General features: G+C 38.7%; 2 protein-coding genes across 9 annotated transcripts in view; one reads left to right on the top strand and one right to left on the bottom strand.

Annotated features, from left to right (window-relative positions):
• Nucleotides 1-25,066, top strand: part of ZNF391 (zinc finger protein 391) — a 109,857-nt gene that overhangs the window by 45,970 nt on the left and 38,821 nt on the right. For 3 of the 6 annotated variants that reach the window (XR_001822353.2, XR_001822356.2, XR_001822359.2), the window contains one exon: nt 9,571-9,719. The gene's annotated coding sequence lies outside the window, so the exon portion shown is untranslated. Of the gene's footprint in view, nt 1-9,570; nt 9,720-12,424; nt 12,574-25,066 lie in introns of those variants that run through there. The other 3 variants (XR_001822355.2, XR_005198642.1, XR_001822354.2) reach the window with 2 other exon arrangements.
• ZNF184 (zinc finger protein 184) overlaps nt 12,712-25,066 on the bottom strand; it is a 21,021-nt gene continuing 8,666 nt past the window's right edge. For all 3 annotated transcript variants that reach the window (XM_017520525.2, XM_037735585.1, XM_017520523.2), the window contains exons 4-6: nt 19,296-19,422; nt 18,839-18,934; nt 12,712-15,220 (exon numbers count right to left, since the gene is read on the bottom strand). In XM_017520525.2, the coding sequence (XP_017376014.1) occupies nt 13,263-15,220; nt 18,839-18,934; nt 19,296-19,422 (2,181 nt within the window). In that variant the 3' untranslated portion in view covers nt 12,712-13,262. The remainder of the gene's footprint in view (nt 15,221-18,838; nt 18,935-19,295; nt 19,423-25,066) is intronic.

Genomic DNA, 25,066 nt, shown 5'->3' with positions numbered 1-25,066 from the left:
GTGCTTCATTATGAATAGCATGACAAAATCTCGTGCCGTCCTGTTTCATGCCACCTGGGACATGAATCATGTCTTTGTCCAGCACATCCACGACACTGCTCCTGACATTCGACCACCGACATTGCCATGGCTTCGTGATCCAGGATCACCTGAAGCAAATGAAACTCCTTCTGAGGTATTGTCAGGTCAAGAGTAGCCTAGCACTGTGTCACAATACCTACATCATTCACCTCAGTTCATCTCATCGTATAGGTATATTATTATCTCACATCATCACAAGAAGGATGAGTACAATACAGTAAGATATTTTGAGAGACCACGCTCACATAACTTTTACTGCAGTATATTATTATAGTTGTTTTATTTTATTATTATTGTTAATCTCTTTCTGTGCCTAGTTTGTAACAATTAGACTTTATCATAGCTATGCATCTATAGAGAGAAACAGTACAATATGTTTAGGGTTCAGTATTATCCACAGTTTTAGGTATCCACTGAGGGTCTGGGAATTCACTACAGATTACCACTGTAGTACTAATCTTGTATGGAAATTTTTTGTTACTGTGTACAAATTTTATTTTTTGCATAACATATTAGAATATGAAACTGCCTTATTACCCTTAACTTTCTTCAAACTGAACATTGCTTTATATGCTTAAAATAAAAATGGGCAGCTGAAATTTTAAAGAAACGTTCAAGACTATCAAAACTCATGTATCCAATGTTTTCACTCTTGTCACTGCCTATTTTCTCCTTTTGCCCGTACTTTGCAGTTAAAGAAATAAGTTTTTGGTACAATGATAAAGTAAATGAACTGACTTTTAGCTAAATGTTTGTTCACTGAGTTTTGTCTAATTGATTTATGACAAACTGGTTTTTAATGGATTTTCATAATTCCACAAAAGCAAAGCTCTGTTGAGAGGTACAGTACAGTTGCTCAAGCACCCAAAATAGTCAGTTTTGGGGAGTCTAACAATACTCATTTTATAATTCTGTAGCTCTCTGATGTATAGAGGAGTTAAAAACCTAAAGTTTCACTTATGATAAATGGTAGTCCTGAGATTCGATCCTAGATCTAAACAGTAATGCTACACTCTGTCCATTACACCATGATCACTATGTCACAGACACTCATTAAATATACAGTGATCATTTGCTTTTTAAAATTAATTGAGAGTATACTGGCAATCCTCTGGTATACTGACACAATGAGGAAATTTTACCTTGCTGCTGATGATAATGTGATGTTTAGATTTGTAAAAGTGTTGATAAGGAACTTCACCAAAGTTATTTTTTTAAGAAAAAGACTTACATTGGGTTTGGGGGAACTTTGTAACAAGGGAAGTTCTGTACGGATAGAACACTGGGTGTGTAAAAGAGAAGGTACAAACTATCATGTAATGTAAAAGAGGCACTTGGCTATGTATTCTTGTTACTAAAAGAAATCCAGTTGGCTGACCACTCAGAATAGCATTACCTTTGGTGATTTACTGATAGGCATTGTGATGAGATGGAAAAGCATGAACTTTGAAGCAAGTCAGAACAGAATGTGGGTTTTTTGTTTGTTTGTTTTGTTTTGTTTTGTTTTTGAGATAGGATCTTACTCTGTCACCCAGGCTGGAGTGAATGACACAATCTCAGCTGACTTCAGCCTCCACCTCCCAGGCTCAAGCAATGTGCCCACCTCAGCCTCCCGAGTATTTGGGACTATAGGCCTATGTCATCACAGCTGGTTAATTTTCTGTAATTTTTGTAGAAACAGGGTTTCACCATGTTACCCAGGCTGGTCTCAAACTTCTAGGACAAGCAATCCACCGCCTTGGCCTCCCAAAGTGCTGGGATTAGAGATATGGCCAGAATAGAATTTGAATGCTGACTCTACCACTTTCTATGTGATTGAACTTAGGAAAGTTACTTACCATTTTAATTTCAACTTTATCACTTATTAGAATAGGTATGGTGACACAAATCTCCTAGTATTCTTATTTTAAAAATGAGATAAAGCATGTTAAGTGGACTGACATGTTGCAATTTAATACATGGTAATTATTAGTGCTATAGTCATAACCCAGGTCCTGGTTCTAAATTTTTGAAACTAGATGTTGTCAGAAAATAATTGATAGACAGACTGATTCATATTAACCAAGTTCACTTGAAACTGATGTATAAAACAGAATGCTAGTTTATTAATTAACAATGAGAACTGTATTATGAGAACTGAAATACTTAGTGAATATAAACACTGTATTCTCTTTTTATGGTCATACCTTTACAGTAAACCAACTTGTTATCAGAAAAGAAGGGTGTAGAGGAGAAAATCAGCCTAGAAAATGTGAAATTAGTGCAAGGGAAATTAAACGTGTGACTCAAATTATTTTGATCATGTTAAAATAACCTGATATGGATGTTACCAACATTGTCATATATGCCCCCAATTCTTTAAGCCTCCTAATTCATCTAGGCACTGTTCCTTTATGGGCCCTGTGCCCTTCTATTATCTCAGTCTCTTTTTGGTTTCATTTCCTATTCCCTACAGCCTGGATTCTGTATATTACCTAGGCACTTGGGCCATGATTTCTTTCTTCTGAAACAACAGGATCATTATGATGAATATTGAAGTCATTTGGCCCCATAATGTATTTGCCCTACTTACCTTTCAACCAGTGATGCAATTTTAAATAATAATGGGGGTCAGCCAAGCATGGTGACTCATGCCTGTAGTCTCAGTATTTTGGGAGGCCAAGGCAGGAGGATTACTTGAAGCCAGGAGTTCGAGACGAGATCAGCCTGAGGAACAAAGTGAGACCCTGTCGCTACACAAAAATTAGCCAGGCATGATGGCACACAACCTGTAGTCCCTGCTACTCAGGAGGCTGAGGTGGAAGGATTACTTGAGCCCAGGAGTCTCAGGCTGCATTCCAGCCTGGACAACAGAGCGGGATCCTGTTTCAAATAAATAAAGGAATGCCCATCATATGAGGTAGTGGGTCCAGGGGCTTGGCCCTCTTCCACTGCCTTTCTCCTGCCTTTTTACTGTGAGATTTGAGAGCACAGACTCTGTGCTCACTATTTTTGATTCAAAGTGTTCCCAAATTATCAAAACCACTTTCTTATTTGCATTTGTCACAATGATGGAATTCATAAGAAAGTATATTACAGACTCTGAAAACAATTCTCCAAATAATTTTGGCACCTCTTCTGGAACATATCCTTTATCTTTGGGCTCTTATTCTCTTACATCTCTGTTATGTAAGCAGTGGCTGCTTTATATTCCACACCTGACTTAACTGGGCCTGGATGATGAGGTAGGTGCCCATTTTGCTGCTCCTTGCCACATTCAGGCCATTTTTTTCCTCTTCTCTCTAGAGCTCCCTAGCTCCACTGAGACACCTGCTATCAAATAAACCACTCACTATCCCTTGTTGAAGTCATCTACTAATTCCCGGTCACTTCTTCATTTGTGGGAGATAATAGGGAGTGCTTTTAATTCACTCTTCCCATGACTGCTCAGACCATTATACTTGGTGATTTTGATATGTATATGGTCAATCCATCCAATATCTTGGCTTTCAGGCCTTTGCCTTCCTCTCCTCCAATGATCTTGTTTTCCCTTCTACTTCAGACATATACACTGATAGTCACAACCTAGACCTTGAGGTATTACCAATAAGCACACTCCTCAAAACTTCAGTTTCCGCAATTCCGCTTCCAAACTACCACCATGTTTTCAACTTACTCCCCTCCCTTTAATACTTCAACTATAATTTTTTCAGCCCCAACAAAACCTAAAATAATGAAACTATGAATTTATTTTTGCTTCCCCAACTCGATTCCCAGCTCCCTCCACCCCCACTTTGGCCCTTAGTTTCACTTCTTCCCACTTTGAATTCCACAGGACATCACTACAATTTATTTCTCGTAAGCACTCTTGCTGACTTACTCCTCACTCTTGGGTCACACTCTTCTGGAAAAATTCTGGCTAAATCCAATTTTCAGCTTATTCCACTCCTGCTCTCATGCACCTGAACATAGCTAAAGAAAACTCAGTGATGATGATTTGTCTCATTTTGAACTCATGATCCAGTTATCTCAAAGGAGATGCCCTTTGAGATAATTTGGTACTACCATTGGATAATCCTACACTTCCTTAGTCAATTCACTTTCTCATTCTGCGGGAGGTGACCTGATCCCCTCTTCTTAAATCTCTAACACCTCTTTATGTCTACTTCTCATTCTCAGCTTATGATCTAATTTCTTTGAAAAAATAGTAGCAATTAGAACAGAACTTCTACTTCCATCCTTCACCAGCTCATTACAGTCATAGCCAAATACTCCTTGTTCCTTCCTATTTTAGCTACCATATTATTTATGCTCCTATTTTAAGGCTAACCCTTCTGCTTGTGGCCAGAAGCTCATCTTATCTTGCTTCCTCAGAAACTTCACCCTATTTATCCCCTCTCCTTTCTGAATTTTCAGTTTTTTTCTCTCTATTCATTCAATCCCAATAGGATTCAGACATTCAAACATACTATAGCATCTAATATTTTAAAAATCCTCAACTCCATTTCTCCTTCTAGCAACTGCCCCAATTTTCTTTCCCCTTTATAGAAAACTCCTCAAATTTTCAAATTTTCGTTCTCCAATATTTTATTTCCTATTCACCTATTAAGCCCCTCCATCAGGTTTTAGTTCCACCACTCTCTTAACAACACCATTGATCTCTTCACTGACAAATCCAATGCCAATTCACAGTCTTCATCTCATTTAAACTCTCAGAAGTGTTCTACCTGAATTGCTTTTTTCATTCAGCTTCTGGGGAACGACATTTTGCTGAGTATCTTACTACCTCACATGCGGCCTGCCTCACACATGGATCCTCATCTTTCTGATTTCTAAAAGTTGGAGTTTCTAAGAGTTCAGTCTTTAGAACTCTTCTTTATCCATACTCTCCTCCTGGGTCATAGAGTTCAGTCTCATTATTTTAAATATACACCATAGACTTCCACAAGTACATCTCTAGGGTAGACATTCCCTCATACCTCAGACTTGCATATCCAGCAGCCTGGATATCTCAGCTTGAAGGTCTAATAGGCATCTGATACACTTTGCTTAGACAGCTAAATCATAATGAAAACATTGGCAAAGATCTGGAGCAATGGAAAGTCTCATACATGGGTGGTGGGAGTGAAAATTGGTATAATTCTCTGGCAAAACATTTGTCAATGTCTGCTAATGCTGACCATACCTATACCCCTATGACACAACAATTTCACTCCTAGGTTTATACCCAACAGAAATGAGTGCAGATTACCTCAAAAGACATGTATAAGAATGTTCTCAATGGCATTATTCATAACTGCCTCAAACTGGAAACAATTCAAATGCCTGTCTGCAATAAAATGGGCAAATAGTGATACATTCATAACATTCCATTACAATGGAATATTACAATACCCACAAAAATAAATCAACCACGGCAATTTGCAACAACATGAATAAACCTCACAAACACTAAGTAAAAAATGCTAGACACAAATATATAGGGTATGATTGCTGTGGTTTGAATGTCTCCTCCAAAATGCATGTTAAAATCTAATTGCCATTGTGACGATAATTACAGATGGGACCTTTATGGGGTGATTAGGTCATTAGGGATCTGCCCTCATGAAGAGATTAATGTTACTATTGAGGAAAAGGGTTAGTGGGCACTGGAGCGTTCTCTCTGTCTCAGGTGCTCTTGCCACCTGATGCCTTCTGTATGGGATGGTGTAGCATGGAGGCCCTCACTGCATGTTGGTGCCATGCACTCTGACTTCTCAGCCTCCAAGGCCGTGAGCCAAATAAACTTCTATTCTTTATAAGTTACGTAGTCTGTGGGATTCTGTTATAGCAACAAAAGACAGACTATGACAGAAAATTGGTAAAGGCTATTTTCATGAGGTCCTAGATGGAAATCAGGAACAAGGTATTAGAAACTGGAGTAAAGGAGATCCCTGTATTCAGTTGCAGAGAACTTGGGGGAATTGTGTCTGGGTTCTAGGGCCTTATAAAGTGCAGAACTTAAGAGTGATGAATTGTGATATCTGGTGAAAGAAATATCTAAGCAGCAAAGCATTCAGACTGCTGTGTGGCTGTTTTTAACTACATACGATGAGATGTGAGAGGAAAGAAATAAAGATGAAATTTATAATTAAAACGGAATCAGGGCAGAAAGACTTGGAAAATGTATAGCTGGGCCATATACAGAATAGAAAAGTATGTTCAGGAGAGAATACTAAGTGTGTGGCCACGTGACTTTTTACTAAGGAGATAAGTATGGATCGAAGGAATTCAGGTGCTATTCATTAAGATGGTGGGATAGAAGGAATTCAGGTGCTATTCATTAAGATGGTGGGAGAAAGACCATAAAGCATTTCAAGATCTTCAAGGCCGACCCTCCAATCACAGGCCCAGAATTCTAGAAGGGCAAGATGATTTCAGTGGAAAGGCCCAAGGCACCCTCCATGGACTCAGCTCAGAGCTGCCTCAGGTCTGCTCCAAGTTCCAGAGCACACTCTGTGGCCATCCCAGCCATGGCTCAGGTGGGCCCAGGTATGGCCTGATCCAGAAAGTGCAAGCGGTAGACCTGGGCAGTGTCTATGTGGTGTCGATGCAGCAGGCATACATAATGCAATAGCTGTGAAGACCTGGCTTCCTCCATCTAGATTTCAAAGGATGTTGCTGACAGTCTGGGGGCCCAGGCAGAGAATTACGCAGGGACACAGCCACTGCAGAGAGCCCCTACTAGGACAATGACAAGTGGAAATATGGGGTCAGAGTTGCCACAGAGTCCTCACTAGGGCTGCCTAGTAGAGCATGGGAGTAGGGCCACTCTCAGGACTCCGGAATTGTAGAGGTAACAGCATGCAGCACCAGCCTGGGAGAAGTACAGACACGAGACTCCAACTCATGACAGCTACTGCGTGGACTGAGCCATTGGGGCAGGGACGCCTGAGGCCTTAGCTGCCCAACCCCAACCCCTAGATGTAGGACAAAGAGGCGAAGGAGATTATTCTCCCACTTTAAGACTTAATGTTGGCCGGGCATGGGGGCTCACGCCTGTACTCCCAGCACTTTGGGAGATGGAGGTGGGTCATTTGAGGTCAGGAGCAAGACCAGCCTGGCCACCATGGTGAAACGCTATCCTTACTAAAAACACAAAAATTAGCCAGGTTCGGTGTCGGGCACCTGTAATCCCAGCTACTCAGGCGGCTGAGGAAGTAGAATCACTTGAACCCATGAGGCGGAGGTTGCAATGAGCCGAGATCGTGCCACTGAACTCCAGCCTGGGTGATAGAGTGAGACTCCATTTCAAAAATAACAAAAAACAAAACAAAACAAAAAGATTTAATGTTGTTTTCTCTGTGGGGTTTTGGACTGACTTGGGACCAGTTACCCCTTTCTTCTTGTCTATTTCTTTTTGGAATGGGAATATCTATCCTGTCCCTGTCCCACCATTGTACAGATGATCCCTAACTTACAATGGTGCAAAAGTAATAAGCATGTAATGCTCTCAATTTATGTAGTTACATCTGGATAAACCCATCATAAATTGAAAATACTGTAAGTCAAAAATACACTGCTTACTGGAATAAGTTATAAGTCTAGGAGCTTTTGTATTTTGAAAATAGATAACTTGTTTCAGTCTCACGAGTGGAGAGAATTTGCCTCAGGATGAATCATGCCTTGAGTTCAACCCACATCTGATTCAGATGAGACTCGACTTTTGAGTTGGTGCTGGACTTAGTTAAGAATTGTGGGGCTATTGGGATGGAATGTATGTATTTTCTGTGTGAAAAGAACACGAGTTTTGAGGGTCAGGGGCAAAATGCTAGGGTTTGAATGTCTCTTCCAAACTTCATGTTGAAATTTAATTGCCAATGTGATGGTATTAAGAGGTGGGAACTTTAAAAAGTGATTAGGTTGGCTGGGCGCTGTGGCTCATGCCTGTAATCTCAGCACTTTGGGAGGCCCAGGTGGGCAGATCACCTGAGGTCAGGAGTTTGAGACCAGCCTGGCCAATGTGGTGAAACCCCGTTTCTACTAAAAATAGAAAAATTGGTCAGGCGTGGTGGCAGATGCCTGAAATTCCTGCTATTCAGGAGGCTGAGGCAGGAGAATCGCTTGAACCCAGGAAGCTGGAGGTTGCAGTGAGGTGAGATTGTGCCATTGCACTCCAGCCAGGGTGACAAGAGCAAAACTGTCTCAAAAAAAAAAAAAATGTGATTAGGTAATAAGGGCCTTGCCCTCGTGAATAGATTAATACTATTATCACAGGAGTGGCTTAGTTATCATGGGTGTCTGCCGCTTTTTCTGTCTCACACACTGTCGCTGTCTCTCATCACGTGAGTCTGCCATCGGATGATGTAGCACAAAGGCCCTCACCATATCTAATTGTTAATATTCAAACTCAGGATAATGGTTACCTTTGGGGAAGAAAAAGGCTGTGACTTGAGGGATGAAATAGCATTACTGGAACACTAGTAGTGCTCCATTTATTGACCTAGATGATAATTTTACAGATATGTTCACTTTGCACATTTATATTTTGTATTCTTTTAATAAGTTAAAAAGTTCCCAAACTGAATTCTGATGCCTTATGCCGTCTGTGAACCTTCTCCGTACTTGGTATTCTCTGTCTCAGTACACAGCAAGTCCTTTCAAGTTGCTCGGGCCAGAGTCCTTAAAGCCACCCTAACTTCTCTCTCTCTCACCTTTATAGCTAAACCATCAGCAAACCTTGTCTGCTGTACATTCAAAATATAGCCTTAATCCAACTATTTCCTATCGTTTTGTCAATAATATCTTTGTTTAAGCGACCATTAGATCTTACCTGGACTACTAGCATTCCAACTGAATTCCCTGCCTGTACTCTTAACCCCTTATAATGTATTCCCTACATTACAGCAAGTGACCCTTTTTAAGCAATTCAAATCCCCACCCAACACTCTCCAGTGACTTGCCATCTCATTCTGAATTGAAGGACAAATCCTTGCCATAGCCAAGAAGGTCCTGAGGAACTGCACCCCTAGCTCTCTCTCTGACCTCATCTCCTACCACTCACTCACTACAGTCCAGCCAGTGTTTCCGAAACTGCCAAATGCTCGGATCTCAGAACCGCTGTGGCTGCTAGTCCCTCTGCCTAGAATGTTCTCCTCTCAGGTATCTACCTAGTTCATTCCTTTGCTTCCTCCCGGTGCGTGCTCCAATGACAACTCATTAGAAAGACATTTCCTAATCATTTAATCTACAATAGCTCCACCACAACCCATGATAGAAGTCTTGCCCAAGCCCTTCACCTTGCTTTATTATCTATGTTTATCACCACTTGGCATTTTACAATTTTCTTTATAACAGGATGTGAGCTCTGCAACAGAGTATTTGCCTTTGTCTATTTCTGAACCCCTGCAAGTATAATAAACTCAGCCACTTAATAAGCATTGGCTGTGGTTGAATTAATTAAGTCTTAAATATTTAAGGATGAGTGACTGGGTTAGGTGACATTTTCTCTCTTTTCTGCTTCCTTCACAGTGATTTGGCAAAAACTACTCCAGTAGTTTAATAACTATAATCTGGCAGACCTGGAAAGTGCCAATCTAGGACCTAGAGGAAAATGCTTAGTCCGTATATGTCCAATCTTGGACACTAAAACATCCAAATAAATCACACATCAAGGTATTAGAATTTTTTTTAATAGTAGACAATTCCTTGCCGCATAAAGAACTGGCCGGCTTTATTGATAACTTCCGAGATATTTTTTATTTCTGGGCAGTTTGTTAGTGAATGTTAAACCTGTAAGGTAAATGGAATCCCTGTTATTTTCTGGGTTCATTGCAACTTCAAGGAAAAAGTTATAACTTCTGCCAATTTTCCCCTTAGATTTTAATTTTGGGCCAAGGGTGGCAGCTACACCTATAATCCCAACACTTTGACAGGTCGAGGTGGGAGGATTGCTTGAGACCAGGAGTTGGAGGCCAGCCTGGGCAACATAGCCAGATGCCATTTCTACAGAAATTTTTAAAACTTAGCCAGGCATGGTGGCATGTACCTGTAGTTCCAGCTACTTGCGAGGCCAAGGCAGGAGCATCCTTTAAGCCCAGTTTGAGGCTGCAGTAAACTACAATCATGCTACTGCACTCCAGCCTGAGTGACAGAACAAGATCCTGTCCCTTAAATTAAAAAAAAAGAAGGATTTTAACTTTGCTCTACTCTCTCAGTATAAATATTAAGAAACTAATGTTTGTATTATACTAGATGTTTATGGCATATATGTATATATTACAATCAAGAAAAAGACTAAGGAATGGTTTAAAATAACTTCCTGCCTTTGCTCTTAAAACAGAGGTAAGGAGGAAAAATAGTAAATATGTGACTAACGTCTATCTCAGGTAATAAAGGACAAACTTTAGTTTACCTGTGTAGTTAGATAGACATGTCTAAGCAAAAGGCGCAACTGTAAATCCACCTGCTTTGGGAAACAGGAATGTGCTCTAGAATAACCATTAGAGATATGTTTGAGAAATACAAAAAGGAGATACGGAAACCAGGAACATGTCAACTTCTGTAAACTCACTGACTGTCCTTTCTCCAGACCTGTATTATCTGAGGGTGGTCAGTACATTTCCAAAGTATGGGAAGATGAAGGACAAGCAAACAGAGGGAGGCGTGAAGGATCACTTTTAAAAAAACTATTTTTACTTTTAGTTTTATAGAGACAGGGTCTCCTTCTGTCACCGAGGCTGGAATGCACTGACACACAGTTCACTGTAACCTTAAACTCCTGGATCATGTGGAAATGCATAACCACACTCAACTAATTTTATTTTTTTAGAGACAAGGTCTCTCTATATTGCCCAGCCTGGTCTTGAACTCCTGGTCCCAAGCAATTCTTCTGCCATGGACTCCCAAAACACTGGGATTATACACCATGCTCAGCCAGATCACTTTTTTAAAAAAGATTAATTAAATTAGGTGGTGATCACATATGAGTGCTCTGGGTTTCACTTGACAGTATGAAGAGATAAAATTAGTGGGACAAAGTGGATCTTTCAGGGCTGGTGAAAAATTTCCACATATATTTCTAAAAGGAATCAGTGATGTAAGTCTTCCCATTACAGACTCTGGTGTTTTCCATTTGGGGATCTCCTTTGATACAGGAAAACCCCTCACCTACAGAAACTTCATTTCCTTGTACTGTGGGGTGGCTCAGGTGTCAAGTAAAGATTATCCTATAATTTGATACCTACTTTTCTCTAACAGTTTCTACCACCCTGCAATGGGATAACTAATTCCTACATAATGAAAGCCTTGAGAAACTAAGAAATACCAAGATGACATTCCTTTACAGATGTTTCAAATTACAACTGAAAAAAAGTCCTGAGGTTTAAATGGTTATATTATTTCCTGAGTTGTATCTGCTTTTCACTGTCTGGCATCTTCAGTTAAGAAGGTGACAAACATCCCTATGCAGTTCCCTGACATTTATAGAAGCAATAAGGACTGCAATGATTTTTTTCACATGCAAAAATCTGCAGTGCCTCCCTTCCCAAACTTGTTTATGGAAAGAGGCTAAATGAAGTTTTAAAATATAAATAATGATCAATTTCTGTGCTACCCTCTGTTCTCAGAGCTCTCTGTACTCAAGACTAGACTGGGAAATTATCAACTGCTCTTAGAAGAACTGACCTAATAATTAGAATATTTCTATCAGGAGAAAATCTAAGGGGTCACCCATATTTATTTGTAGTTCAAATATTATCATAACCAGGGCCACTACAAATGATCACATAAGCTGTAGGCTGCATGTCTCTGGGGGTGTCATTTGCACTATCATCTATCATCTGTTTCTAACCTGAAGTGGCAAAGGACAAGTGAAATGACCATTGCTTCACAACGCCATTTAATTTTGCACTTTGACGAAGAAGTAAATTAACCCTACCTCCCACAGCTTGTGAGAAACCCATTTATAAAACGGGATGGCAGTCAATATTATATTATGTGTACTGAACAGCTAATCTGTGAAGCTTTTAGAAGCAGCCATAAGCAGCTGCTAATTAATGGAGTAGGTACAAAAATACAAGCCAATTTTTGTTTCTGGTGTACACATTAGGAATTTAAGAAAAAACACTGATGCCTGGGTCATATCTCCTAAGGCAATTAAATTAGTCTCTGTAGTTGTAGGGCCTTGGCAAGAGAATTTTGTAGAGTTCTCCTTATAGACTTAAAATGTCCTCTCTAAATTTCTGTGTTGAAAGCCTAATCTGCAATGTGATGGTATCAGGAGGGGGTCCTTTGGGAGGTGATTAGGTCATGAGGGTAGAGCTCTCACCAATTGGGTTATAGTCTTATGAAAAGATATAAGAGAGCTTGCTCTGTCTCTGCTTAGCACCATGTAGGAACATAAGAAGATGCTGTCTGAAAAGAGGAAGTGGGCCTTCATCTGACACTGGATCTGCCAGCACCTTGATCTTGGACTTCTCAGCCTCTAGAACTGTGAGAAAAATTTCTATTGTTTAAGACACCTAGTCTATTATAATTTAACATAACAGCACAAATTAAGACACCAGGTGACTCCAATATACAACCAGGGTAAAATAACACCGGTTTAAGTTCTAGAAGTGGACCTCTGTAGTTGTGATAAACTCCTAGAACATTAAAAACAGACTAGAAGAGGAATAATGGTAAGTTTTAATACTCTTACTAAGTTAGGCTATTGTACGCAGCTGAATTGTTAATCTGAGGGTGTTTTATAATTCTTTTTATTAGGAACCATTTACCTAAACAACTTAAACACATTAGAGCAGGAGCACACTAGCTCCCCAATCTAGTTACTAAAGCACAAATTTGATTGGCAAAGCATGCATAAACATACACATTCTAGATGCAACACAGCAAAATGCTGATGTATAGTAAACCCATTCAAGAAAATACTGTAAATATACAAAACTGATTATAAAACTCCAAACTACCTTTGAAATAATCTAATCCAAATCCTTCATTCCACAAAGGAAACTAAGCTTAAAACAGTTGAGTTTTCTAATGTCACAAAGCGGCTTAATAACAATTGGATTAGTTCAGCTCAATGCACCTTCCATTCCATAGCATGATAGTGAAAATTTAAAAGATTTCAAGTAGTTTCTAAATCCACTGTGATTCTTCAGTACTTTACAAAAGGACAAACTAAAGTAAATATATTTCCTAAATTTATGATGTTCCTAGAATGGTCATATGCCAGGGTGCAGTCTCTGATGTTTGTTGAGAGCAGAACGATATCTGAAGGATTTTCCACAATCATTACATCCAAAAGGCTTCTCTCCTGAATGAATTCTCTGGTGCTGAATGAGATATGTGCTCTGGCTAAAAGTCTTCCTGCATTCATTACAGTTATAAGGTTTCTCTCCAGTATGAGTATTCTGATGTTCAGTCAGATGAGTGCTCCGGCTAAAGGCTTTGTCACATTCATTGCACTTATAGGGTTTCTCTCCAGTGTGAATTCGTTGATGCTGAGTTAGATGGGAGCTCTGGCTAAAGGTCTTTTCACATTTATTACACTGGTAGGGTTTTTCTTCTGTGTGAGTTTTTTGATGTTGAGCAAGTGATGAACAATGTCGAAAGGCTTTACCACACTCTGCACACTCATAAGGCTTGGCTCCTGTATGAATTCTCTTATGTTGTGTAAGGTGTATGTTCTGGTTGAATGCTCTCCCACATTCATTACACTTGTAAGGCCGTTCTCCAGTATGGATCTTCCTATGTTGAATAAGGGATGAACCATAACTGAAGGTTTTCCCACATTCATGACACTGATAGGGTTTCTCTCCAGTATGAATTCTTTCGTGCTTAGCAAGAGATGAACTCCGAATAAAAGCTTTCCCACATTCTTTACATTCATAAGCTTTCTCTTGAGTATGAGTTTTCTGATGCTGATTAAGGTTTGAAAGATAACTGAAAGCCTTTCCACATTCACTGCATTCAAAGGGCTTTTCTCTTGTGTGAATTCTCCGATGTTGAGTAAGGGATGAGCAGTAACTGAAGGCCTTTCCACATTCATTGCATTTGTAAGGTTTTTCTCCGGTATGAATTTTCAGGTGTTGAGCAAGGGATGACCAGTAACTAAAAGATTTTCCACATTCCGCACAATCATAGGGTTTCTCCCCAGTATGTGTTTTTTGATGCTGGGTAAGGTTTGAGTGCTGGCTGAAGGCTTTCCCGCATTCATTGCATTCGTACGGTTTTTCACCAGTATGAATCATATGATGACGGATAAAAGTTGAGGGCCCATTAAAGGCCTTTCCACATTCATTACATTTATAGGTTTTTTCTCCAGTATGAATTTTTTGATGTTGAGTGAGGTGTGTGCTCCTGGTGAAAGTTTTATCACATTCATCACATTTAAAAGGCTTTTCTCCTGTATGAATTTTTTGATGTTCCATAAAGTGGCCTCTCTGGCTAAAGGCTTTTCCACACTCATTACAAGTATATGGCTTCTCACCAGTATGAATTCTCTGATGCTGAACAAGATGGGTCCTCTGACTAAAGGCTTTCCCACATTCATCACATTTATATGGTTTTTCCCCAGTATGAATTCTTTGATGTTGAGTAAGAGATGGACCCTCAATGAAGCCTTTTCCACACTGATCACATTTATATGGTTTATCTCCAGTATGAATTCTTTGATGGTTGATAAGGTTTTCACTCCGGCTGAAGGCTTTTTCACATTCATTACATTTGTAGGGTTTTTCTCCAGTATGTGTTCTCTGATGACGAATAAGAGCTGAACAATAACTAAAAGCTTTCCCACATTCATTGCACTTACAAGACTTCTCCTTTTTAACTGGGTTTGAATTCTGTTTGATGCTTCTTTTAGTAGAGGTCTGTTCAGGAGATGGTTCTTGGGTTATAAGGTTTGAAACCACATTGATGCTCTTCCCAAATTCATTATTTACAGGACCTTTTTCCCAAGTGGGTATTGTCTTTTCAGTTACTTTTATTTCCTTTGGCAGTGTCTGCTGGTTTGCCTGCTGCCTCTCTAAACTGCCTTCATATTTCCAACTTTCTAGCACGTTGGAGCTCCAAGCATCATCTCTTTTGTGTTTTTCCACTATTACCTCTGGAGATAGCTCTTCTTCAGAAATGTCAGGCTGTGGGGCTGATACATTATTTTCAGGTCTTGTCTCCTGGTCTAAAAGAAAAAGAAAATTCCATTGTTATCTGAATAGAGAAAAAATAAGCTGATATTGGGGGAATAATCTAATTATACTAAAAAATAAAGCCCTCAGAAAATTCTAATGGTTTTCAAATATATAGCCATATTATTTGGGAAGAAAGATGGAAGGAGCTAAGGAGAATAAATAAAGTGGCAAAAGAAATGTCAAATTCAATTTTACAGATAATATCCAAGAAACCGTAAGGAACTACATTTAAGATAATAGTTGATTAAAAAGGAGACAACAGAGATGGCTAAGAGTAGACAGAGATAAACTGAATCTGAAGGGGGCAGTTTGAGTTGGGATTCCTTGCTAATAAACAACAAAACAAAAATCCAAGAACCACGATTTAAAGACAGAACAAACAGGAAAGATGAATTAGCTAAGACCCTATGTGTTTTAGCCTGGAACACTGAACAAATAATCACGTCATTGGTAGATACGGGAGGGTTGTAAATAGTAGAGGAAATAATTTAGCAGGGAGAAACTAACAAGTTCAAGTCTAGGCATTTTGAGAATCAAGAAAAGAAATGGAGGGCTAGATTATACTAGTGTCTATGGAAGTGAAAGATGCCAACATCAGAATAACCAGGATGTTCAAATGTAGGATGGGAAGTATCAGCTATAAAGAGGAAGGACAAGAATAGCTAAAGCCTTAGAAATATAAGTGAAAAAGAGCAGAGGCAGAGGGAAGATCCTTGAGAATAGTTAGGGTAATAGAATTAATATATTAATGAAAGAAAGCAATTTATCAGCAAATGCACAAAACAGTAGAAGAAACACAACCAGAGAAGTATATAATCAGGAAGTAAACTGTTGCCCAAAACAAGTGAGATGACAACTAAAAGAAGCAGGGTAGTGAATGCTGGCAATATGCTTAAGAACAAAGCTTCGCTTAAAACAGCATTTCTTCTGTTTCAATGGTATCGGGAGTTTACAGCAGACCCCAGAGGATCCTGAGTATTTCCCATATTGCAAGCCCAGTCACTATCATTATCACTATCACTGCAAGCATGAGCACTGGGGCAGAACCCAGAGCCGACTAGCATCCCCTCCACACCTGGCAACACGGGTAATAGCACAGCATGTATTAGTGTAGGCAGCATCATTGCAGCAGAATTTCAGCAGCAGGGACAAGATCAATACAATACAGACTTTGGAAACAGCCCATTGTTCAAGAAAGAAATATGTTTTCATCAACAGAAATGACACCAAGGAAGGTATGTTTGCATAGCAGGTGGCCATAAAGAATACCTCTGGAAGTACTTCACAGTGAAAGATATGGAGACCATGGAGTCTGATGCTGTTAAACAACAGTGCATGGAAGTGGCAGATCTCCAACCCTGGTTGGGGTTCCACTTGAAGGCAACATGAAACAGACCATGGCCGCTATCATCCACGTTGTCATGTCCTCTACTCAGTAACCAACAGAATTACTGGAATATAAAGGGTAGGGCAAAGAATGAAGGGATGGAGAAAGTTCCAGAAGACCAGATTGAACAATACCATCCCTACTGCAGAAAGTAATTCCCCCTTTACTACATACAAAGTCTACAGACATTGACCATAGTATTCTGACATCCCATGCATGGAGAAGTAATCAAGGATGTTGACAACCAGTGGGCAAGAGAAAGGTAGACCAGTGAGACAGATATGTATCAGGGTTATAGATCATGATTCTGAGGGGCAGGATCATCAAGACAGCTCCAAGAAGATGGCAATGAAGAGGATGAGGGAAATTACGCCCAGGGCTAGTGGTCACCTCAATGTACATGCTGTCACAGTGTCAGTTACCTGTAGAGACATCTACAAAACTATACATCATTTTTATAAAGACAAAGGCAACCAACTGACCAGCTAAGAATAAATCTATTCTAGATGCTGCTAAAGATAGAACTGAGGGCTGATTTACCATGAATATCATTATCAGGTCAAATTCCAGCAATAAAAAGTAACCAAAAGAATGCAGCTAAATATCTCAAATGCTTGCCTTCTGTTCACTGACAACCAGATAACTGGAACTATATACATTATCTATGCCACATGGGTGGGGGGGGGAATTATTTTTGCCTAAATAAATATTTTTGGTAAAAAGTATTTTTTAAAAAGCCTAAGTTTTTCAATATACATTTAAATGGTTTAAAATGGTTTTCTATCTGGTCAAGTTGTGATTTTTTAAAACTTCATTTTTTGTTTGTAATAAAACTAGGACAACTTGCTTTTTCCAAAAGTTAACTAACCGTAAGCCTCAGTTAATAAAGTTCTTTTTTTTTTTTTTAATTAAGCTTTCTAAAGTATGTTCCATGAAATCATTCTAAGGGAAAGATTTTTAAAGATGCGATACAAAAAAAAAGGTATTCACAGTTAGAGGCAGGGCACGGTTGGGGGATGTTACATTCTATGCAACCCTTTTGAATATTCAAAACAACTAGCTGCCTATTAAAAAAAAAATCTCTGAGTGGTACTCCAGTTAGAAACTTGCTAAAATGTGAATATGGCACACATTTTTCCCACATAAAGAAGAACCTCGCCTACATCCCATTAACTCTAGAGATGTATCCCTTACCTAGAATGACTAGGTCTGTGTATTTTTCCAGGGTCAGGTCCTTAGGTTACTTCATGCAGTTTGGAAACGGATGACTTAGAAGAAAGTTATTAATAATTTAAAAGACAGTATGATAAAGTAATAAAATCAGAAGCTAGCTGGGTGCAGTGGCTCACACCTGTAATTATAGCATCTTAGGAGGCTGAGGCAGGCAGATCACTTGAGCTTGAGCCCAGGAGTTCAAGACAAGCCTGGGCAACATGGTGCAACCCTGTATCCACTAAAAATACAAAAATTAGCCAGGCGTGGTCGGATGTACCTGTACTTCCAGGTGCATCCCAACACGCCTGGCTAATTTTTGTATTTTTTTTGTACTCAGGTGCCTGAGGTGGAAGGATTGCTTGAGCCTCACAGGCAGAAGCTGTAGTGAGCCAAGATTACACCACTGCACTCTAGCCTGGGCAACAGAGTGAGACCCTGTTTCAAAAAAAAAAAAATTAGAAGTTATACATGTTACCAGGAAAAGATTAGGTGATAAAGAAATGAAGCCTGCAGGTATGGAGTTCATTTTTGTTGAGTTTGGTTGGGAACGAAAAGAGAGACTGAATGGTGGCCAGAAAGATTAATATTGTGGAGTAAATCTGTTTGGAAATATAGGTTATATATTTCTACTTAAAGGAACTAGGACTAGAGCCTGCAGATCAAAAATAAAAAAAAAAAATCTTTAAGGACTGAAAAGTATGGTGATAATTATGAGATCATGGTCCCAAAAGAAGTACAAAGAGATGTAATTCAGAGTCCAGTTCGAGAGGTGGACTTCATAAAAAGGTAGGAAGGACAGCTCCTTGAAAAGGGGCATAAGGTAGACTATACTGTAACAATTAGCGACATAAGAAAGCATAAGGAAGTCCAGAAAACTGATGGTTCCTCATTTCTCTACAAGAAATACTTTAAAGGGAAGGAAGTACATCTACACTTCAGACCTAAAATCCTCCCTTAGCAGGCTGACAGAGTTAATGACATTCATCTGCTGGCATCTATTACTTACCTGCACAGGTACCTACTGGAATGCTTGGTTCCATGATCCATGGCTCTGTCCCTTGCTCTAACTGGGAAATCACATCAGGTTTGGAAACCTGGAGTCCTGTTCATTGGGGAAAAAAGAAAGAAACCTGCAGTAAGGGAAGAGTACCATATCAGAATTCAATCACCACTTTGTCTTTAGAAGAAATGACACGTAGTAAAAGTTGATGCGAATGGATAGCACATCAAGCTTCAGTGTTACCAGTTCCCAGACATGGTGGGAGTATAATTTGGGAACTGATCTGGGTTCAGGAAAATTATTAATTTGTCCCTCTGCTTGCTAGGAAGGTAGAAACCTTTTCAAAATCTTTCAAAATTTAGAAATTGTTGGTTACTAAACTTAAAGGCCAACTCCACTGAGCACAAGAGAGAACCCTCCCCCTCTACACCCCTTGAAATTAACTCAGAGAAGTTATCCTTACCTATAGAGACCAGGTGTGTGTAATTTTCCAATGTCACATCCCTGAACAAGTCTCTCTGGCCAGGATCGAGCTGTTTCCATTCTTCCTGGGTAAAGTCCACTATCACATCCTTGAAAGTCACTGATTCCTGAAATACCAAACATATTTCTGCTTAGCCATCAGCATTTGCCTAGGAAAGGGGTAAAGTTAGCAATACTGAAAGAAGTAAGGCAGTCTACAGGATGTCTGCAAAATGGACTCGACATTTTCTCCTCTAAAATGTAAAAACAGTGCTTCATCCATTGGGTTATTGTAAGAATTAAATAAAATGTTCCATGTGAAATGCTTAATTTAACGTACGGCATATAAAAAGTACTCAGTCAATATGGCCATTGTTGTTGTTGTCGTCCTTCATCATCATCATTATCATCATGATTTCTGTGTACCAAGTTATGTTAAATATTAATGGTTTAACTATTATCATCTATAATATTTTTTACTACCTACAATGTGCAAGAATAGCCAACGGTTTTTCGAAAAAGAGAGGTGAAAAGACTTGCCCTAATACATTTCAATAGATAAAATAATTACAAAATCGCCTAGTATGGAATAAAACAAAATGAAATAAATAAAATAGACAATCTAGAAACACTCATATTTATAAGAATTGAAAGGCATTAAGCAGCTTTCAAATTCGTTAAAAGTTAATTAGTTAAAAGTAAGTTCAAAGTTAAAAGTGAAATTAGTTAAGATGGATTAGTCACTAAATCATACCATAACAAATGACTATCTATGAAAAAAAACTAAGGTGAGATCCTTACTTCACAACACACACAAAAATTCCTACCAAGCTAAAGGTGAAATTTTAAAGAAAAAGTCAAAATAAAATAGAATTAAAAACAGGAAAATACTTATATAAACTTGAAATCTGGAAGGCAAAACGTATACGATGGAGAAAGAGATCAGTAGATATAACCACATAACAATGTAAAACATTTATAAGACATCACAAACAAAAGGCAATTTAACTGAAAAGCTTCTGCACAGTAAAGAAAACAATCTACAGAGTTCAAGATGACCCACAGAAGGGGTGAAAATATTTGCAAACTATTCATCTCACAAGGGATTAATATCCAGAATATATTCAAATCAACAGCAAAAATAATAATAATAATAACATTAAAAAGTGTGTGAAGTATCTGAATAAGCATTTCTCAAAAGAAGACATATAAACACCCAAATATATGAAAAATGCTCAACATCACTAAATGCAAATCAAAACCATAATGAGATATTATCTCACCCCAGTTAGTCAAAGAGAAAAAAAAATAACAAATGCCGGCAAGGATACACCACTGGTGGAAATGTAAATTAGTACAACCATTATGGAAAACAGTTTGCACTGTCTCAAAAAAACTACAGAACTACCATATGATCCAGCAATCCCACTAATGGGTATTTATCCAAAGTGAAGGAAATCAGTATACCAAAGAGACACATGCACCTCCATGTTTGCTGCAGCTCTACTGACCACAGGTAAGCTGCAGATCAACCTAAATGTCCATCAACAGATGAATGGATAAAGAAAATGTGGTATATACACACAATGGAATACCATTCAGCCGTTAAAAAATAAAATCTTGTCATTAGTGGTAACATGGATGAACCTGCAGGACATTATGTTAAATGAAATAAGCCAGGCACAGAAAGATAAATAGTGCATGTTCTCATTCATATATAGGAGCAAACAAAAACAAAAACAAAGCAAATTCCTAGAGAGTAGAATTCTGCTTACTAGAAGCTGGGAAGGGTAGTGAGGAGGGAAGGCTAGGGAAAGACTGGTTGATAGTTACAAAGTTACAGGTAGAAAGAAGGAATAAGTTGGGTTAACAATAATTTAGAGTATAATCACAGAAAAGTAGAAGAGAGGATTCTGAATGTTCACAACCCAAAGAAATGATAAATATTCAAGGTGATGGATATGCTAATTATCCTGATTTTATCATTACACATTGTATTCATGTTTCAAAATATCATTCTGTATCCCATGGATATCTACAATTATTACATGTCAACTAAAAATTAAGTGGGGGGAAAAAAGATGAACTATCCACAACAATAACAACAATAAAGGCCAACAAGCCAAACAGGCAAGTCACCAAAGAAAATGTGAAACCATGAAAATATGCCCCACTGCCCTAAAAATATAGTTGAACAGTAAAATATCAGACTGGGTAACACTGCTGAAATGCTCATGTGTACTTTGGTGGAAACGGAACCCAAATGCAATCTATCTGGGGGGAAATCTGACTAGATCTATCAAAACTTAAATGGATATACCATTCGGTCTGGTCTTCCTGCTTCTAGGAATCTATTCTTCAGAAACACCTTGAGGTACAAAGACATATGTACAATTGCCATTGCAACATCATTTGTGTGGAAGGAAAAAAAATCAAACTTACATGTCCATTAATAAGACAGCAGTTAAAAAATATATGGCACATCCATACTGAAACAGTTTTATATAGACATTTATCAAATGAGGTATATCTATATGTACTCATTAGAAAATATGTACACATTAAAACGAGGACGCCAGGAATGGTGGCTCACACCTGTAATCTCAACACTTTGGGAGACCGAGGTGGGAGGACTGCTTGAGCCTAAGAGTTAAAGACCAACCTGTGCAACATAGTGAGACCTCATCAGCACTAAAAATAAAAATAGAAATAAGCTGGGCATGGTGGCACACACCTGTAGTCGCAGCTCCTCAGGAAGCTCAGGTGGGAGGATTGTTTCAGCCCAGAAATTTGAGGTTGCAGTGACCTGTGATCATACCACTGCATTCTAGGATATGATCCTACTTTTCTTTTTATGAATAGAAAGTTAGTTTATATGTAACTAAACAAAAAAATCTGAAAGAATGCTCAACCAAATGCTATTGGTGGGACTGGGTAGTGGGACCTACAGGCAATGCAGGGAACTTCCTGCTTTTTTTAATCACTATGTATTTAAAACTAAGTGAGAGAACATTAACTTTGTTCTAAAAAATATAAATGTATTTATATATATATAAATCATATATAAAAATATAAATCATTAGGACTTTTCCCTCTAACTATGACAAAGCAACTGGGATAGCTCTCCCAATGTAAATAAAACTGAACAATATATCTGAAACAAGTGATTTCATATTTTAAACAGCAGGCAGGACAGAAGTGATACTGAGAGAAGGGAAACACTAACATGAGCCCCAGAATTCCCTTAATTTTTTGCCTGAGGCACTGTCCAGACTGCAGAGCAGGGAGGCAGGGCTCTACCAAAGCAGTGGTCCTACTGAGCTGAGGAGATAAAGTTGAAAGTTCACAACTACTGAGGCAGGGAATCTGCAGTATAGATACTGGAGAGGAGGGAGCTGCAGAGAAAAGAAATACCACAAATCTGGTGTAAATACAATCTCCACAGGCAATGCAAGGTTACCAACGTAGCTGAATAGAGAAGTTATGTGCACAGTCAGCTCCCACAGACAGCTCCAGGACACTTTAGGAGCAGGGCAGGTCTAGACTGTGAGGAAAGAGTTTAAACAGCAGGTCTCATTGGCTCATTCCTTGATAAATTCCAGGGATGCCTAGATCCTTGGTTCTGACTCTTGAACAAGCTCTGAAAATGAAACCTTTGAATGCTTCCATGGTCACTGATTATTGACATAATTCTGTGTGCCTAGTCACTGACTAATCATGTTATTCTGTGTGCCCAGAGCACTGGGACAAGAGATACCAAACTGTCTATCTTGTTTAAAGAAACATGAAAATTAATGATGTGTACGAAGTGCCTAGTGTGGGGCCTATACTATAGCTGGTCACATGGCAGGTAAAGGCCAACGTGATCGGCAACCTTTAGGAATTCTGGACTCCAAGACGGCAGGACTCCCTGGTTAGACATTTCTCATGTTTCTGTGTCTCACAGTACAAGAGAAAATGCATCTGCATGATCATCACAGAGGGAGGACTTGGAAGCCTATACCTGATTTCTCTGGACTCTGCTTATGAATATTCCTTTTCTTCTGATCCTCTGTTGTATGTTTTGCTGTAATATTCTTTAGCCATATTTATGCTACTGAGTCATACGAATCATCCCAACAAATCACTGAACTAAAGCATGGTCACGGGTCCTTGAAACACAGCCCTGGAGTAAGGCTATGCTAGATCAGCCCGAACAATGCTTACAGTTTAAAATACAAATATCAAAAGGATCAAGCTGTAGCCAAGATGGAGTTAACAATAATTGGATTTACTCTCCTGCATTAAATAAACAATAAATTCAGACAAAATGAAACAAAAGTTTCCAACACACTGAACCTCAGGTAACAAAGAAAAGTGATCTCTGAGAAACAAATGAGGTGAGACCTACAATTGCTCTAGCTTACTGCCTTGAGAGTTTCCAAACACAGGAGGAACCCGGCAGATTCCTGGAACTACAGGGATAGAGCTGAGAGTTTGGGAAAATCAAGGTGACTAGAGTTCACAGGACACAGTACTAGAGAGGAGAGAGATACACAAAGAAGGAAGGAAAACTCCAGAGGTTCCCTCTTGAGTATTGAGAAAAGTACCAATCTGTGCATAAGTGTGATGACACTATCTGAGGCCAGTCAAAGTATCACCTAAAAGGATTCAGGAGACCAGCACCACTACTCAAAAATAAATATATCAATTAAAATGGAAAACTTCATAATTCATGAGGCATTGGGTAGAATACTCAGAATGCTCCTGCCTCTATAGTGGGGAATAAATAGCCTGAAACCAAATGTTGTTCTGGGTCCACCTAACAAATCTTAAAAGGCCTGAAAGGAACACACTGTTTCCGGTAACTTAACTGCATCCCAGAATAAGGCTCAAGAATATTTTATATGAATATAAAAATATGCAGAACCCAATAAGGTAAAATTCAGCGTGTGGCATCCAATAAAGATTATCAGGCAATGCAGAGAAGCAGGAAAATACAACACATAATAAGGAGAAAAATTATCAATTAAAACCAACCCAGAAGAGCTGTTAGAGTTACCAGACAAACATCAAAAGATTTTATGATTGTATTCCATATGTTCAAAACTTTAGACAGAGATATGGAAGACATTAAAAAAAAAAACAAAAAACAAAACAAAACAAAAAAAAAACCTAAATGGAACTTCTAGAGCTGAAATGAGAATGTTTTGAGATTTTAAAAAATATACCAGGTAGTATTAACAGAAGAATAAGCATTGAAGAAGAGAGATTAGTAACTACAAAGACACAGAAATCGAAGCTATTCAAAATAAAAGAAACAAATAATAAAAAAAATAAAGATCCTTGGGGAGCACTAGGAGAACTTTAAGTGGACTACTTTATGTGTAATTGGAGTATGGGGTTGCGGGAGGAAGTGGAAGGGGACCAGAAAACATTTTTGAGGAAATAACAGCTGATTAATTTTCCAAACTTGATGATAACAAACAAAAGAAATTGCACCAAAATATATCATAATCAAATAGCTCAAACTCAGTGATAGAAAAAAATCTTACAAGTAATCAGAGGAAAAAAGACCATAAATATAAACAAATGAAGATAAAAGCAGTAACTTTTTTTGTTAGAAACAATGCAAGTAAGGAGACACTGGAGCAACATCAAATACTAAAAAGGAGAAATCTGTCACACTAGAATTCATAAACAAGGGCAAAATAAAGACTTCTTTAGATAGAGAAACCTGAAAGCATTAATCACAGCAGACCTACACTATAAGAAATGTTAAAGGAAGTCCTT

Source organism: Cebus imitator, unplaced genomic scaffold (assembly GCF_001604975.1).
Source record: "Cebus imitator isolate Cc_AM_T3 unplaced genomic scaffold, Cebus_imitator-1.0 Scaffold848, whole genome shotgun sequence".
Classification (NCBI taxonomy): Eukaryota; Metazoa; Chordata; class Mammalia; order Primates; family Cebidae; genus Cebus; species Cebus imitator.
This window is presented reverse-complemented; position numbering and strand designations above follow the sequence as displayed.